Source organism: Necator americanus, chromosome IV (assembly GCF_031761385.1).
Source record: "Necator americanus strain Aroian chromosome IV, whole genome shotgun sequence".
Classification (NCBI taxonomy): domain Eukaryota; kingdom Metazoa; phylum Nematoda; class Chromadorea; order Rhabditida; family Ancylostomatidae; genus Necator; species Necator americanus.
The window spans coordinates 7,185,701-7,203,632 of NC_087374.1; the positions used below are offsets into that span (position 1 = coordinate 7,185,701).

The following is a 17,932-nucleotide window of genomic DNA, read 5'->3' on the forward strand; positions in this document are numbered from 1 at the left end:
TCTTGAAAGTTAGGAAATTTTTGAAATAGATTTTGTCACATAAACAAAATAGTAAAGATTTTAGCGATAGCTGTTATCTTCAGGTCTTTGCCAATATTTAGTACTAATTTTTATATTTAGCTACTGGGACATTCTCGCATTCTTCAGTTGCACACTTCTACGAGAAAAAAAAATCATGCATTATCAATGAGCTATCCACAAAGAAAAAAAAAGAGAAAAGAAAAATAACAAAAGTGTTAATGTGCACGTTCTAAAGGTCCAAACTAAGATTTGTAACAAAGAGATTTCTTCAGATTGAAAAAAGTTTTTTGGAAGACCATCAATGGAGTGATCCCCCACGACTTGCTATTGTTTTTATTTCTTGGTTCAAGGTCCTACAGTGTGTGTGTGTGTGTGCGTGTTTTTTTTTTTTTTTTTTTTTTTTTTTTTTTTTTTTTTTTTTTTTTTTTTTTTTTTTTTTTTTTTTTTTTTTTTTTTTTTTTTTTTTTTTTTTTTTTTTTTTTTTTTTTGTGTGTGCGCGTGTGTGCGTGTGTATGTGTGTGTGTGCGTGTGTGTGTGTGTGTGTGCGTGTGTGGTGTGTGTGTGTGTGTGTGTGTGTGTGTGTGTGTGTTAGTGTGTGTGTGTGTGTTTGCGGCGTGTGTGTGTGTGTGTGTGTGCTGTGTGTGTGGGTGCGTGTGTGTGTGTGTGTGTGTGTGTGTGTGTGTGTGTGTGTGTTAGTGTGTGTGTGTGTGTGTGTGTGTGTGTGCGTGTGTGTGTGTGTGTGTGTGTGTGTGTGTGTGTGTGTGTGTGTGTGTGTGTGTGTGTGTGTGTGTGTGTGTGTGTGTGTGTGTGTGTGTGTGTGTGTGTGTGTGTGTGTGTGTGTGTGTGTGTGCGGCTGGCGTTAGTCAATTCGCTTGAGATGCGCTATCCTAGAAAAGATCCTAGGAAAATTAAGGAGATAGTTCCTTTCGATTTGAATAGAGTAAGTAAAGGACAACCGATAAAGTGTTTGGCGTTAATCAATCCGCTTCGGATGCCCCCTCCCCCCACGTCAGCTTCAATTCAGGATCGTCTGAGGTTCACGAACGTGTAATTGGCCTCTACAATAACTTCCGGGGGCTACCCGATGTGTCAAGTAAGTGCTTTTATCCTCCCAGACAAGTCTGGTACCAATTTATCGACTCCGAAGAGATGAAGGGCTTGGTGAGCACTAGGGCGGATTCAAACCTCCGTTCGATCCTGAAGACAGCGGAACATCTATCCGACTGCGCTATACCCGCCCACTCTATTAATATTACTATCATATTTACCTATTTTTAGCAATTTTAATGCACGAATTTTGCTCTGTTGAATTTCATTAGCTCTCTCTCTCCATCATCATCAATTACTTTGCTCATAAAAAACATTTTATTGGTTACAAATTATGAAATACTCCTGAAATTGCTTACGAACTTTTTGCCTGAAGCAATAGAGAAACCAGAAGCTTTCCTAGTCCTCTAACCTTAACTTTTTTCTTTGTTCACTTTCAGAAATAAAACTTCCTTGCAAGATTTTCAATGTATTTTTCTAAATTCTCTTCTTGTTTTAGCTGGAGCTCAACTACTTTTTTGACGGTGAAACACTTTTCGCTGACACCCTTTGCCTATCGGACAACTATCCGGACGGTACTATTCAAACTTCTACGTTAGGTGCATTGTGAGTTTGATCAAGGAATTTTTTGGTTACTCCAACGCGAAATTTAAGAAAAAAAATTGACGTCTTCGTGCTTCTAGAACGAATACGCCCGAAAAACATGTCTTAGAAACTTTCGCACGTCTATGATATCTCAGGCAAAAGAAATTTATTAGAAACAGAAAGAGACTCTCCTCATTGTCCTAGATTTAGTAATTTTTCTCGAAAAAAAAGAATTTGAAATGTACTGATCGTAGAGTGTTTTATCAATTGTCGAGTTGTGCAGAAAAGACCACGCTGGGGGTCTTATCAAATCATTATCCATGCATATTCCAGATATAACAACGGTTTGATCGCTGTACAGTATCTGTTACCGCTCATGATACTCACGTGTTCTTATTATCGTGTGGGCGTTGAGTTACGAAAAAATCAAGGCGTAGGCGATTCAAGACATGCGAAATCGATTGCTGCAAAGAAAAAGGTAATGTTTCATTTTTTTTTTTTGGATAACCATCTTAAAGGCATCACCCCACGAATCTGAGGTGGTACGGATTGCAGGTGGAGTATTCGTATACGGGATCGTAGATTATGGAGAGGGGTGTGATTCCGTCCATTTCTTCCCAATTCCCGCAAAAAACAGTCCGGAAGATGCGGCGCGTGCACAAGGCTGGCGCGCTCCAATCGAACTCATTGTAGAAAACAGCGCCCCGGAACGCTCGAAGCCGTATCTTCCGGGCCGTTTTCTGCGGCAATTAGGAAGAAATGAACGGAATCACCCTTCTCTCAATAATCCACGATTCTGTATACGAATATTCCACCTGAAATCCGTACCACCTCAGATTCGTGGGGTGATGCCTTTAAAATAAGTGTAGTTAAAATAAGTGTAAAATGCATTCATCCCACTAACCGCGACACACGCGCCGCGTCTGCTGTTGCACACATACACCTTTTCTCTTCTTGTTACACATTTTCTTTTTTCCTTGCTTCAATCGAAGATGTACCGTGGTCGTGTGGTTGAACACTTTCTGTAGGATTTTTACCATGGCTACTCACTCAAAATCCACAAAGTTTTAATTTTCCATGATTACCGAGGAAGTGACCTTATGAGTCGAACGATACCAACTGCTGAGAGATTCCAGTGTTTTTACCCATCCACCTTTCTAATGGGTAAAAATCCATAACGTTTCAATTTTCCATAAGTACCGAAAAAGTGACCAAGATGTTTCCGTAATAGGGTCTTATTTAGCAAGATTTATCGTCCCAGCTAACCCATATGACATAAAATTGAATTTTTATGTATTTTTGAACAGTCTCACAATAAGAATAATTCTCAGATCTCTTTTTTTGAAAATATGATTCCACCTAATGATGGGGAAATCTTTGTAAAATACAAAAATCTACAATTTGAATAAGCTGCTTATGATGCTGGGAAGAATATGCATTTGAAAAAGATCCTAGGAAAACCTATGATACCTATGATCCTAGGAGAAAATATGCTTCGAATGTCAATAGAATATTTTGCATAATTTTCGTTTCTCAAGTTGAAGCATACAGTTAATCAACCAAATTCATTCAGGCTGCCTTCATGTTAGCTCTAGTTGTGTTCATTTTCATGGTGGTTTGGCTCCCTTATAATGCTTATTTTCTACTCAGCAGTTTATTACCTCTTCCAGAAGATAAAAAGGTACGATTTTTTTTTTGTTTGTGTCGCCTTTTTGCATGGATACTTCTCCTTGAATTGTTACAAACCAAGAGAATCCGTTTCAAGGAACAATCAACTATGTAGTTCTCTAAAATTACGCTGCTTGCACCCTCAGAGCTACTTTTTCCGTTCTATATGCAGTTATTTTTAAGTATTTAATAAATGAAATGAACAATAAAATAAAGATATCTTTTAAAAAACTATAAATTTAATATAATATAAATATTTAGTTCTATCTAGTTACATTATTCTGAGCAACCTTTTTGTCACATAAAGAATCCACTGGTGATATCACTCTCAAACATTTTTCAGTTCCCAGCTTCCCTCTTCAAGTGGATTTTTCAAGACACTAAGGGTGCTGTAATTAATTACTGGTGAAGTTGATTTGTCAAATTTGTTAGTAAGCAAGCGATGGAAAATCTCGATCCGCACTTACGCGTAATTAAATCGTCAGGTCGTGTCAAGAAGGAATTTATCAAAAGCGGCGAGAGATGCGACAGTTCCTATCCTGTGAATAAAAAGGAAAGGAGAGAAGTCGAAACATTACCTTGAGGGCAGCATATCACGAAACTGATGTAGTATGAGAAATCGATAAAAATATGGAGTTCGAGGTGTTCATTACTTGAAAGGAGAGAGGGTTGAAAGTTTAGAAAAAATTTTGATGTTACAACTTATAAACGCCAAGAGTTATTCAAAGAAAAACTTTATTATTGCTATTTCGTTTTTCAAGATATTACTCTGTTGTTTATTTCTCGGACGAAGAATTTTGGTCCTCCAAGGGGACCTCAAAGGAATTCGTTATCCTGCACAAAGAAAAAAAACAATGAATTCTTTCCGGCATTACAAAATCACATAAGTATACGAAAGAAAAAACGAACGAAATATCTATACTCGATTTGATTTCATTTTTTTTTCATTTAAATGGAAATGAGTGACGTGACCTTTATCTCGATTTCCAATGGGAAAATAGGAAGAGAAGAAAAGAAAATTGCATCTGTACAATATTTCCCTTTAATTAATGTCTTTCTCTTAACATTTTAATGTTGTCTCTTTTTTTCATTGCGTTGCGTGACGGAAATAAATTAGAGTCTATTTTTTCATTAAATTCACCTAAATGGAGAGAGATGTAGTATAATATTTATTTATCCCAATACTATAAATAATAATATTTATGCTAACAATTTCATATTTATTTATCCTAATATAATATTTATAAGATTCTAATAAACATCAGCAAAGTATCATTTTCACACGCGATGTCTGTTTTATAGCGTCAATGGTGATGTAGGTTCGTTGTGTGCGTAAGGTTTACGCCGCTACGTCAGCGCCTCGAAATTTCCTTAATGAGACTTCGCTTCAATTTTTTTCTCGATTAATTTAAATCCTTCACAGAATCTCTAAAAAACCACTAATACAAAAAAGTAATACAGATGGAGTGATTAGATGCGTCTCTGAAATTTTTTAGAATTTTTTAGAATCAATTTTGTCCTTCTTTCTGAGTTAGGATGGCCAGGTTCAGGGATTCGCTAACGCCTTTACGAGACATTGATGGAATTTGGTTATGAACGACACTGGCATTATTTTTATTTATTTATTTTTCTATTTATTATTTTCATTTATTTATCTTTTTAAGATTCTCATGATTTCTGATCGCTAAGTAAACAAATTTCTGGAAAACACAGCAACCAGCAAATTCTGTCAATGCCGTGGCGTCGTGAAAAATCGGAAAAGAAACGAAAAATCCACATCGATTTCCCCGATAGGAGATCAAATTTCTCACTGCTTCTACCAGAATAAACACAAAATCCAATCCCAAATGAACATAAAATCGGATTCGAGTTGTTTTTATGACGTTGATTCTTGAATTTCTAAACATCCATGGAGGAAATTTTCGGAAATTAGGTCTGGCGCACAAATTCATCTCCAAAGAAGAATTGGAAAGGGATTGAAAATATTATTTCTTGGTGATTCAAAATATTCTATATTTCCTTCCACAACTTTTATAATTATATAGTATTGGCACAATAAAATATTTTTATATTAGGACCAGTCCAAATGACGTCAGAAATGCCCACGTAAGCTGTTATTTCCAAATTATTCGCACCTAAGGGCATCGTTTTTTTTTGCAAATTTCAATATTGGGTTCTATCCGCTATTCCGTTGGACTCACGACAGTCTGAAAGTATCACAGTAAAAATTTGATACGCCTTCTTCTCACTAGGGAAATAAAAGACAAATCAAGCAGTCAGAGCAATGGGTCGATCAATTCACTCTACGATGCAACTCTTTACACCCAAAGGATTCACAAACTGAAACTGTGTGAAGTAGATTTGCGATGAACTTACGCGATAGACGCACTTTTCACTAAAGGTTTTTTCCTCATTCACGAAACAAATCGTTTGAGATCTCATTCAGTTAATCTTATTGGTGTAAAGAGTTGCCTCGATGGGCGAAATGGTTAGTTTAGCGTTCTTGTTCCATCCGTTCTCTGGATTTCTAAAGAATATTTTGTGATTATGACGGTCCATTTGCCTACGACGCCACCAACACTTTCAAATAAATACTAGTACGAACACAAAGATCGAAAAAAAATGGCCTCAAAAGATAAATATTGTGTTTAAGGATGTTATTTAAGGTCTTATTTTTTGTTATTAGCGAGTATGTAGTAAAAATCTACAAATATTTCAAGTTTGTTTCTTATTATCTGCCTTCCAGTTGCATTCGTATCCTAACAATCTACCCCTAATCAATTTTGATAGCAATCTGCTCTAATTCTCGCGCAGCTTTTTCCTTTCAGATTAAAACTAGTCCAGATTTCAGATATTAGGTTAGGATTCAGATATTAAGTTCGTTATTATCCGGTGAAACGTATCTAGTCATAAAAACGAATTTCCCGTCAACATTACGAATAACGTCACCAACGCCGGTGCTAATTTGATTGCTCCTTCCTGCTATCGGCAACGCCGGTACTACCATCAACACCTATTATTAGCTGAACGAGTATGTGATTGTGGATAAAGTTGCAACGGGCACCCAGTCAGGGATCGGAATAGGAGTGGGAAAAAGGCTGATTAAAAGCATCATCTCACGAATCTGAGGTGGTAAGGATTTTAGGTGGAGTATTCGTATAGCAGATTATGGAGAGGAGGGTAATTCCGTCCATTTCTTCCTCCATTGCCGTAAAAGATGGCACGGAAGATGCGGCACCGCACAAGGCTGGCGCGCTCCAGTCGAACTCCTTGTAGAAAATAGTGAAAATAGTGAGGAATGAAGGGTTTGGTTGACACTAGAGCTCTTTCGAACCATCCATCGTGCAACCACAGCGGACCTCTTGCCGACCGTGCTACACCCGCCCTAATTTCTTAAACCCAGCATATCATGAATCTGACGTGGTGTGGATTCCCTATTGAAAGCTTCTGTACGGTGTCGTAGGTTGCGGGAAACCAGCTTGTTCCGCTCAAATCCCCGTAGTCGATGTAAAAAATGGCCCGGAAGTCGCCTTTTTTGCGACGGCTTGCGTTGCAACGCGCAACCCTTGCGCACTCGCCGCATCGAAGAACGAGCCTTTGAGGATTAATAAGGTCTCACCAGTCAATTCAAGTTAAACTAATGAAAAGACAGTTGAGGGGAACGGAATGTGTACATAGATTACCGTTCTCACGCACCTCGTTGGAACTAAAGCGATTCCCATGCATTCCCATGCCGTTTCTTAAGACGAAGAAGACCAAGGAGAACGGAACCACGTGGCTTTCCGCAATCTACGACCCCTTATAGAAGTTTTCCATGAGGAATCCATACCACGTCAGATTCATGGTATGCTGCTTACAATAGATAATTATTAATATTATATACGATGCATAATTATTAAGTAGCAAGTAGTATAATTATTGGGCAGTATTAGATAAAAAGATAAAGGATAAAGTGTCTGACGTTAACCAATCCGCTTGGGATGCGCCCCCACGTTCACTTCAATTCAGAATCGTTTGAGGTTTACGAACGTGTATCTGGCCTATACAATGACTTGCGGTGACTAGCCGATGTATCAAGTCAGTGCTTTTATCCTCCCAGACAAGTCTGGTACCAATTTATCGACCCCGGAGGGATGAAAGGCTTGGTGAGCACTAGGGCGGATTCGAACCTCCGATCGATCGTGCAGTAAGCGGAATGCAGACTCTACCTTTAGAGTCCAAATATATGGTCTCACGTTAGAGCAGACCTAAAACTAAACCTAAACCCCAACAAAAAAACCTTAAAAGAAAACTAAACCTAAAACTAAACGTAAAACCTAAAAAAAAACTTTTAAAAAATCCAAACCTAAAACTAAACCAACCTAAAACTTTACAAAACACTCAACCTGATTCTGCCGACTGCCTAATTACCGTTCAATCTCTGCATCAACAGCAAACGCGATTCTTCCAACTAAAGAATCAAGCTCCTCCAGCTCTTTTTTAAATTTTCAAATAGATCAAATTTCGAATATTATCCAAAAAATTGTTTCCAGACTGTTTATTTTATTTCCATAGCAGCTGATACACATTTTCAGCGTAATATGTAGGATTTAAGCAAAAAAATTGCCGCTACTAACTACTGGGATTGATTTATTGATCTCCTTTCTCATCCTAATCCTCTTTCACTAGTACAGTTATTTTCTAAATTTTCTGTGAAGCATCTTATTATTTTCATTTAACCTACTCATGGAAATTTTCCGTTCTGCTCACTAAATAAACTCCTCTCTTTCTTTTTTCTCTTTGTATATGACCTTTTTTTATTATCCAAAATATCACCCAACAAAGTTCTTCACTACAGTAATATAAGCAAATTTTTCTTCGGCTGTACCATAACCATTGGAAAAAAAATTAATGAAGAACGGGAGCACAGGTTATAAAAGCGAGCAAAATAACAAACTAGCAAGAGCAGCGTGGCGCAGTGGAAGCGTGCTGGGCCCATAACCCAGAGGTCGGTGGATCGAAACCACTCGCTGCTAAGCATTTTGCTTCTCCAACAAAATTTTAGGATCAAGAGTCATATAGGAAAAGTACAAATGGTGTAAAAAAATAAAATTAAAGGATTATTTTAAGGCTAAGGTGGCAAAAAAAACCCATCTCAAAAAAGCTATGACCAAAAAAAGAACAATTTTCTCCTATTACTAAGAGACAGGTAAATTTTCCTGTGTTTCTATGGAAACACATCCTTGAAAAAATATCCTACGTTTCTAACGTTACAATCCACAAAGTGGTACAGATGTTTCGATATAATTTTTAGCAGAATAGGGACGTTGTCGATTTCATTTCTGACATTCATTCCGATTTCCATGATGACGTTTTTGAGATGCGAGGCAAAATTTGTAGGGTTTTTCGATGTTGGATTCGTTCCTCCAGTTCTCCAAAACTCCGGAATAGAGTATGAAAATAACGAAGTCTTGAAATTATTGGACTGACTTGAGAACAACTCATGCATTATTTATCCCATGGTTGTTGATGTTAGCTTATCCGAAAGGCGAATGAAAGAAAACCACTTTATTTTTTTTTAAATTTTCATTCTTTTATTCTATTATACATTCGGGCGCGGGTACATGGCGCAGTCGGTTGCAATCGCAGTGAAACGCGTTGGCGCATCCCAAGTGGATTGATACGCCAGCGACTTTATCCTTTAATTTTACATTCTTCCTTATTATTTTTATTCTTTTTAATCTGCAATCGTAAGTAGTTTGAGAGTTAATAAAAAATACCTCAGAATATTTCAGAATTGCAAATTACAAATCAAATTATCAGAAGAAATAGTGTAGAGTTCTTTTTCAAATAAATCTTTTTTCTAATTAAGTAAATAGTAAGTAAACTATCCTCATCTCGTAGTAGATCAAACGTTCTCTTGTCTTGAAACCTCTGAAGACGGCAAAAAAGCCGAAACGTCAAGAAAATAAAGGCTTCCATCTAAAAAAAAACCTCGCAGGCACAATATTACAAAATATCCTCATCTCGTTTGAACGAGTGCAGTGTAAAATGGCAGCGGAAAAAAAAACCCCTGAAACTTTCTTTCTGAACATTGAACTGCACATTCCAGCGGTTTAAGGATTAGAAACTAGAAACAATGTGCGCAGGAAGTCGTGAAATCCCCACAATTGATACTTTATTTATTCGCATCTTTAAATACAGACGTCTTTCAGACCGGAATGTACATCTATATTAACATCTATTGGTTAGGAATGTCATCCACTGTTTTCAATCCAATAATTTACTATTTTATGAATAGAAGGTGAGAATCACGGACGAGTTCGTAGTTCCATTCGTGAACATCAAAAATTTAAATGTTCAGGTTCCGAGTAGGATTTCGTCACGTATTTCGATGGTTACCTGGCCTAAAAGACAATCGAGAGGAGTATTTATCGGTTTTTTCCACTAATGGACGGCCACATTTACCCACACAAAGTGTTATGACGGAATTGTGATTGAACTAACTGAATTGGATGTTCCACAAGGAAGAAAAAATGAACTGTCCTATATTCACATCGCTGTTGTAAATATGTGATAATTATGTTTCTGAGAGTAAATTCTTCAACTCAGATTTATCACTTCATCAGAAAATTAATTGGTCCATATCACAAGGTGAACTTTTGGGAAAAAAAAGGTTTTATGCGATAGACTCAACGACGATTAAACATTATGGGCAGAAGGACCACATCACTGACATAACAGCACCAGAGGTTACGGTAGGAAATAGTGGAGTTGTGGTTACATGATGGAAAAAAGTAGTATCCAGTCACCTTCAACAATTATTTATTTTTTATTTGTTCATATACACCAAAAGAACTCCAAAATTGAAGATAAAACACTAAAAATCGAAGTAAATTCTCTGCCACTTTTTTTGGATTTGGAAATACCAGTACTGAGAGCAGCTTGTGACGAGAAATCATTGGTTTTTTCTGTTACAGAAGGCGAAAAAACCCTTCTGGGATATCTTTGTCCAAAACGCTTTCGATCAGTCAAATTCAACCGACAAAATCTTGCCTTTGGTTAAATTGCACCATGTATGAACAGCAGGGTGACGTCAGTCAAGGAAGTTCATCACATTCCGTCATCTTTAGCTGACCTATCACCAATATTGCACTCCAATATTCCAACTCTTTCGCTTTAAAGGCATCACCCCACGAATCTGAGGTGGTACGGATTTCAGGTGGAGTACTCTTATAAGAGATAGTAGATTATAGAGAGGAGGGTGATTCCGTCCATTTCTTCCTAATTGCCGTAAAAAAACGAAAAAAAAAATATACCCGGAAGATTCGGCGCCGCACAAGGCTGTCGCGTTCCAGTCGAACTCCTTGTAGAAAATAGTGACTGAAGCCGTATCGTCCGGGCCGTTTTTTTTACGGCAATTAGGAAGAAATAGACGGAATCACCCTCCTCTCCATGATCTACTATCCATTATACGAATACTCCACCTGAAATCCGTACCACCTCAGCTTCATGGAGTGAGACGCCTTTAAATCTCCTTTCTCCTAAATTTGGGGGTTACGTCAATACTGTCAGGTTTCATCTGAGCTGTGCTGATGAAGTTATGGATTAGTGCCAATCAACAATCCTACACAGTCCCATGAAACACAGCATAAAGAAATCTAATTTTTGCGACTTGTTTTCGGAGATAAACATTGGAAATACCCAATAAACAAAATGCAACTTTATCGTGAATGCTGCTGTCAAAAAGGTCTAACCAATAAAATTATGTCACAGCAATTTAGTAAAAACAAATTATACAGCATCGTACCCATTCAACAAAAACACAGCCCACAGACCAGAGAAAAGAGGGAAATCAGCAGGAAACTGCAAAAAGGAGTAAAACCACAACATGTTCTACCAGGATATTTAAATATAACAGAATAACAAACTGTTGGATTTAACTGGAAGAAAAAGAAAACGCCGCGCATTCTGACAAATTAACTCCCACGGAGACATAACACTGGATTATTTCATCAAGAAACCGTTCTCCGTGCCATATACGTAAAACAAATCGTGTGAACAGTGAAAGGTGACTTTTTTTGAACACTTAACTAACAAAAATATTGAAAATCAACTTAAAATGTTAAGTTGGTTACAACACTAGAGTGAGCACGATATAAGTCTTGAAAAATAATTACATCAAAGAACGTTTGGTGGAATTTGAGGTAGAACCATATTATAAAAATGTTCGGTACGCCAAAACGATGGTGACTTCCATGCACACCACCCTTTGCTGAGAATAGTCTTAAGATCTTCACTGCCAGTATAATGTGGATCTAATACAAGGAAACTACATTCTCCAGAGTCTTCATCGAAGTCGACCCCGAGTATGGTGTGAGCAAGCTGTGCTCCTCCTGAAACATCAAATATTCTTGCACTCTTAATGACGCACCAGCACTAACTTTTTTTCTCATGACTGGCGAAGTCAATTTATTCAACCATCATTTCATCAAGCATTAGAAGTTCAACTTTTTGAAAAAAAAACAGAGAAAAATTTAAAATAAAGAGCAGACTAATGGGATTTCGAAAACAACAACCCTTAAAGAAAGAACATGAAGTAAGCCATTATATAGTATTACGTATAGAGAAGAAAAGACCGAAATACATTACTGGAAATTGCTGCGAAATCCATTTTAGAAATATTATGAGTTATGAGGAAGTTCCAAAATCCATCTCGAATAAAAGACAAATGAGTGAAGATTTGAGCAAGCCATCCTCATTGAGAAAAAGGACTAAATTGTGAATGAAGATGAAAGAAAACGAACCTATCATTACCGGTGAACCAACTGTTTGAAAATGCACCATAAGCTCTCTAGCTCGTTCAGGCACTTCGCTTCCAGAATTGGTTATTATGTATCGAGACTCAATTCCTAAATAACGCTAAATCATAAGCGTATGCACGTCGCAATATTTCGATGCTCAGATAGCACATACCTAACATGTGATCCAGTACGAAACCAATCTCAGTACTGCCAATCCATTGTCTACTACCAATGAATTTCTCCTCTTTATCTTTAATTTCCACCAAGCACTGAAATGGTGGAAAACAGAGTTAAGTTTTTATAAAATATAACTGTATTACCGTAGAACTAACTTTTTGTATATCCAAATGTGTTGGCACTGGTTTGTCAGTAAACCCGTTGTGAATATACCAGCTCCAAATTGACTGTAAACTTCGATAAGCACAGCCCCATCCTGTAAAAACGATTACCCTGTAGGCAAAAACAGGGTACTCAAAAGAGTAGTACTGAAAACAAACCAGCATCATCGATTCCATCTTGCATGTAATGATAGTACGTGTAGTCACCTTTTACAGTGGACAAAACTCCTCGCGACTTATCTGAAGAAGAACTTTTCAGCATGATTCTACTGGGCCAACACTTTATCCATCTTCCAAAGAATATTCACTATGAGAACCCCCACTATGAGCTTAAGGCAACATTACAGCTTATTCATTGCTCAACACGATATATGAGCTAGATGATCTGAATTAGTAAAGGGTTACCGAACTCCTCTATACCCAACCCCTAAGCTATAATGCTGAAACTGCGCTAAAAATTTGTTGGAAAGTAACACTTCCTGTATTTTTAAGCTTCATTTATTTAAAAAAAATCTTTTTCTGTACTATGTGATACTATATTACCAAAATAAACAAAAAAAAACATACAGTTGCTTATATGAAGGTGTGGCGAACGCAATAGCTTCGAAGGTGCGAAAGTAATGGCTTGGGCTGGCCGAATACATGGCATGGACAATGGTAGATTGAAAAGCTTATGAAGTCGAATCCGAAAAGAGCCTAAGATATATGGATGACGAGACCGCAAAGTGAATTCTAATTTGAATTCTAGTATATGTACACTTTGACAACAATGCAGTCAAAACTAACGTTGATTTGCTTCACAACAGAGAGGAGTCTCGAGGTGAAGAAAACACGACCACCCGGCCGGAAGAAATACATGCGACACAGTAGGAAGCACGACACCCTAACAGAATTTTATTTACAAGGGAAGGTTTTATAGAAGTAAAAATGTGAACTCTGAGCACACTTGCACCATGTCAATCAATCAATAGAAAGAAAAATCAAATAAATCATACTAAATCAAAGTGATCCAAACAAAGGAACTATAGCGGAGTACTATTTCCGTTACCTGACTAGCCGATTCCAATAGCATGACATCGGTCATTGCGCTTATTCTACGTCGTAAACCTTCTTCCAACCGATCATATAAAACGCTAGGTGCGTCTCCAAAAACTGCAGGCACTGTGACATCGAGGATCTTCCGCAAACGAGAGTATTTTGTCCCATCTTAAAATTATATAACACAACAGCCTTCAATATACGTTCGTACTCTTTTGCTCGCCCAAATTTGCTACAAATTCTAGGACCACTCCATATGCTAAATCAGCGAAATTAAGAATATGAACAGTCATTATAAAATAGCGCAACAAATCAGGAAATGATAGACCAAGGTAGTGAATTCCAAACACAAAAAGACATGGGTAAAAATTTTGCGGAAATTTTAAGACGGTCAGAGAATGAACGAGGTTGGAGTAGATTAATGATAATGTGAACTGATGTTCATCTTCGTGAAATGACGGGAAGAAGATTGAAATCAAAGAATCTTCTTGTGCTGTTGTCTCTCTTAAGGAGTAGATCATCATCATCAAACTCAGTAAATTTTATCGAGGGTATTTCGTTAAATGTAACCTAACTAAGAACTAAGTTGTGGCTAAGTTATTTGTTTGTAAATAGTTTACTGGAAATGAAATCACACCTCGTGTAATGCGTACGATTGGGACCATCTTTTGGTCATCCGAGTCATCTTTGTTGTTAGACGCCAAACCTCGATATGAGTTAAGCTCTGCGAAGTCCTCAAAAATAGAAGACAAAGATATATTGAAACAGCGAGGAAGATACACGAACATCAGTTGCAGCATACAGAAAACGGATAACAGATTGAGTTGATTACCAACACACCATCAAAAAGAAGTGAAAGGGTTCCTCACCTTGTATTGGATAGCGCTACGAGAAAGATCGTTAAAGTTTTGACGCTGTTTTTCCATTGCCTCTTCATCCATACTTCTACGTAAGAACAATCTTTTGTCTACGGATGCAAACACTAGCTGGTCTAATCCTGTGATGAACTTTTCCACGTTGTTTCTCAAATCTTCGCTCTCGTTCCCACTGCGCAAAGCGCAGGAAAAACCAACCTTCAACATCCTTCTTTTCTAGTATCTTTATCGGGTGAACCATAAAACTGAACGCCAACTTGAATTCTAAGCGATAAGCCGTCTGGTGTGAGTGTGCGATGTTTGAGGAGGTCATTCTGAGCCAGAAAAGTTGTAGCGTCAGCATCTTCTAGTATAGTTCTATTCGTAGTGAGTGTAAAACCATTCCCAATTAGTGGAGCATCTTCACCATCAACACAAACGTTCCCAACGAGTTCAACGTCTGAGGAGTTCTATTTAAGGGAGCAATACTGTATAACTAGTTTAAAAAAAAGAATCTTGCCTGCACTCAAACAGCTCGTCAAAAAATCAGCAGTTGAATTGGTTAGATTCTCAGCTGATGCAAAGAGTATTAATACGATTTCTTTCCTTAGTGGCCTGCCAAAAACCAGTCCACCAAGTTGGGAATCTTTGTTACACCATAGTTGCAAATTGCGATAGTTCTAGAAGTAAATAATGACATCAGTCGTATTCACATAGTTCGAAAGGTATCCATAGCGTCTACCTAAGCGACAAACCATCTGACAAAGTTTGTCCACTAACACCTTGACATCAAACCATCAAAACCACGAAACCAATAAAATAGGGCATTACGTAGGTAGAAATAAAAAAAATATTCGAAAAGAAGTTGATTTTTGTTGGCCTTCTGTGATGAGCGTTCGTAATAAAACAGATAGAAAGGTAGAGGTTAGTGATACTTCCATGACGGGAAATTCATCTTTCACAAATCTTTCACGAGAAATATAATTATTTTCAATGTGCTACTGGAAGAAAAACTGCTCGTCATAACTTTTTACATACAAAAAACAGGGCTCCCGAGTCTAACGTCTTCAAGATACCTGCCTCATTCTTACACCTGAAGGGTGCTTTTTAGGCTGCCCGTTCACTTCAATTCAGAATCGTTTGAGGTTTACGAACGTGTAACTGGCCTATACAATGACTTACGCTGGTTAGCCGATGTGTCAAGTCAGTGTTTTTATTTTGTTTTTGTCAGCGGATATGATTAATATGCGAAAATCATAAATACTCCTCTCGCAGTAAATTTTAAAAAATTAAGAAATATGCAACTTCCAATGTTAAAGCTAATTATGTGGCTTGACTAACACTGATTCCTGCACCAAGAAGTCAATTTAGTTTTAAAAAAAAAGTAACAAGTTGGTCAAAAGTGGGAAGAAACTCATGTAACGAGTGTGTGTTTTTGTGTTTTCTTCACTCTCAGAATTTTCGAGGACAATCTCTCAAATCAATCACGTTAGTTACTTGTTAATGACCTTAGTTTTGAAAAATTTGGACATAGTATATTGAACTCCGCAGGATTCAAAAGTCATCCCTACAGACCATTTCGCTGCCCAACACCATCTGCTCGTTACGGACTTGAAAATCTCCCGTCCAAGGAAGAGACATCCAAGGACTAAAACACAGCGCATCAAATGGTGGAATCTGAAGGATCGAAAGGAGGTATTTTTCGCGTCCGTGGCTCCATCTACACTTCCCCACCCTACTTCGTAGTGTGGAGGAAATGTGGTCGTCTACTTCCAGCGTTATACGCTTGACCGCGGAGAACACTCTGGGAAAGACGACTCTAGGTAAGCCCAAGGTACAAAAGGCTACGTGGTTTTGGAACGAGGAAGTTCAGGCGGCAATTCGTGAGAAGAAGTCCAAGTATAAGCTCTGGTGGAGGACGCGTCAGCCTGAAGATCGGGGTACTTACCTAGCGGCGAGGAGGGAGGCTAAGAAGACTGATTGTAGTAAGGCAGTCTCCAAGGTGAAGTCGGACCGCTACAAGGCTGTGTACGACATGCTTGATACCAGAGAAGGCGAGCGGGCAGTGTATCGTTTAGTCAGAGCGCGTCATCGCTCAACGTTGGATATGGAGCACACCAAGATCGTTAAGGGAGCTGATGGAGCCGTTCTGCGCCGCTCTGGTCAGATCCTGAAGAGGTGGCGAGAGTACTACAATCACTTGTGTAACGAAGAGTTCTGTCATCCTCCCATCCCAACTGTTACCAGCGTCGAGGTTCCTGTTCTACCAATTACTGCCGTCGAACTCAGTGCTGCCCTCGCAAAAATGAAGTCGAACAAGGCAACCGGTCCTGATGACATACCTGCTGATGTCTGGAAGCTGCTAGGAGATCGAGGGTCCGTGTGGCTCGCAACTCTATTTAACAAGATCGTTGCAGAAGGACGGACTCCAGACGTTTGGCAAACTTCCGTGACCGTGCCTGTCTGGAAAGGGAAAGGAGACATTGCTGACTGCACCTCGTACAGGCCTATACGACTGCTGTGCTGTCCTGGAAGCTCGTCTGAGGAAAATTGTTAGCGTTTCACTCAACTAATGCGGCTTTGTGAAGGACTGCAGCACTATAGATGCTATCCATGCTGTCCGAATCCTCCTGGAGAAACATCGAGAGAAGAACCGCAGTGTGCATCTTGCTTTTCTCGATCTCGAGAAAGCTTTCGACCGTGTCCTACATGAGCTGTTATGGATGTCCATGAGGTCGCATAGAGTACCAGAAGAATATGTGCGGTGGACGAAGCTGCTTTATGCGAAGCCTACCAGCGTTGTACGATGTGCTGCTGGAACAAGCAGGCCATTCCCTGTACAAGTAGGGGTTCATCAGGGTTCATCCCTCTCACCTCTGCTGTTCATACTGTGCATGGACACGATAACGAAGGAAATCCAGAAGCAGCATCCGTGGACTCTACTCTTTGCCGATGATGTCATGCTCGCGTCGGAGTCTCGAGATGATCTTCAGAAACAAGTACAGTCTTGGAAGGATCAGCTGCAGCAATATGGATTGCGCCTCAACACATCAAAAACTGAGTACATGGAGTGCGGACCAAGGATAGAGGATGGTTCAATTCGTGTCGATGGCACCGAATTAAACAAGGTGAACTGTTTCAAGTACCTTGGATCCAAAGTGACTTCCACAGGCGACATTGATCAAGAAGGTCGAGCACGTGTTAATGGCACGAACGGCATGGATGAAATGGAAAATGGCAACAGGGGTACTGTGCGACAAGAAAGACTGTTCGACTGTTCGACTGAAGTCGAAGATCTACAGGACGGTTGTGCGTCCTGTTGCCCTTTACGGATGCGAGAGCTGGCCGACAACGAAAGCCTTGGAAAGAGTGCTGCACGCTATGAAGATGCGGATGTTGAGGTGGACGATAGGTGTAACGCTAAAAGAGAAAGTATCCAACGACACTGTACGCTCCATCTTCGGCGTCGTCCCGATAACTGAGAAGATGAAGGAGGCACGACTGAGATGGTTTGGTCACGTCTTGCGGCAGGAGGAAGATTCTGTTGCCAAAACCGCTCTGAAGCTCGACGTTTCAGGAGTGAGGCCGCGTGGGAGGC

The 17,932-nt window shown here is 39.0% G+C and overlaps 3 protein-coding genes across 4 annotated transcripts; 2 read left to right on the forward strand and 1 right to left on the reverse strand.

The window, feature by feature from the left end:
* Positions 1-1,105: 1,105 nt before the first annotated feature.
* On the forward strand, positions 1,106-9,797 carry RB195_000571 (uncharacterized protein; the record flags this gene model as incomplete). Its single annotated transcript, XM_064196990.1, has 6 exons — positions 1,106-1,114; positions 1,568-1,674; positions 1,987-2,131; positions 3,227-3,334; positions 9,516-9,604; positions 9,665-9,797. The coding sequence occupies 6 exons, from the start codon at positions 1,106-1,108 to the stop codon at positions 9,795-9,797; spliced, it is 591 nt and encodes a 196-aa protein (XP_064052871.1).
* A 1,684-nt stretch (positions 9,798-11,481) lies between these two features.
* RB195_000572 (uncharacterized protein) lies at positions 11,482-15,975 on the reverse strand (the record flags this gene model as incomplete). 2 transcript variants are annotated; one of them, XM_064196991.1, is made up of 13 exons in its annotated part: positions 11,482-11,696; positions 12,108-12,212; positions 12,277-12,373; positions 12,437-12,537; positions 12,602-12,682; positions 13,010-13,138; positions 13,229-13,325; positions 13,491-13,648; positions 14,118-14,214; positions 14,350-14,553; positions 14,613-14,794; positions 14,855-15,014; positions 15,910-15,975. In XM_064196991.1, the coding sequence occupies 13 exons, from the start codon at positions 15,973-15,975 to the stop codon at positions 11,482-11,484; spliced, it is 1,692 nt and encodes a 563-aa protein (XP_064052872.1). The 2 variants fall into 2 exon arrangements, with proteins under 2 accessions (XP_064052872.1, XP_064052873.1); XM_064196992.1 differs by lacking the exon at positions 15,910-15,975 and adding an exon at positions 15,090-15,092.
* Positions 15,976-16,090: 115 nt separating this feature from the next.
* On the forward strand, positions 16,091-17,816 carry RB195_000573 (uncharacterized protein; the record flags this gene model as incomplete). Its single annotated transcript, XM_064196993.1, has 2 exons — positions 16,091-16,886; positions 16,939-17,816. The coding sequence occupies 2 exons, from the start codon at positions 16,091-16,093 to the stop codon at positions 17,814-17,816; spliced, it is 1,674 nt and encodes a 557-aa protein (XP_064052874.1).
* Between the last annotated feature and the right edge of the window lie 116 nt (positions 17,817-17,932).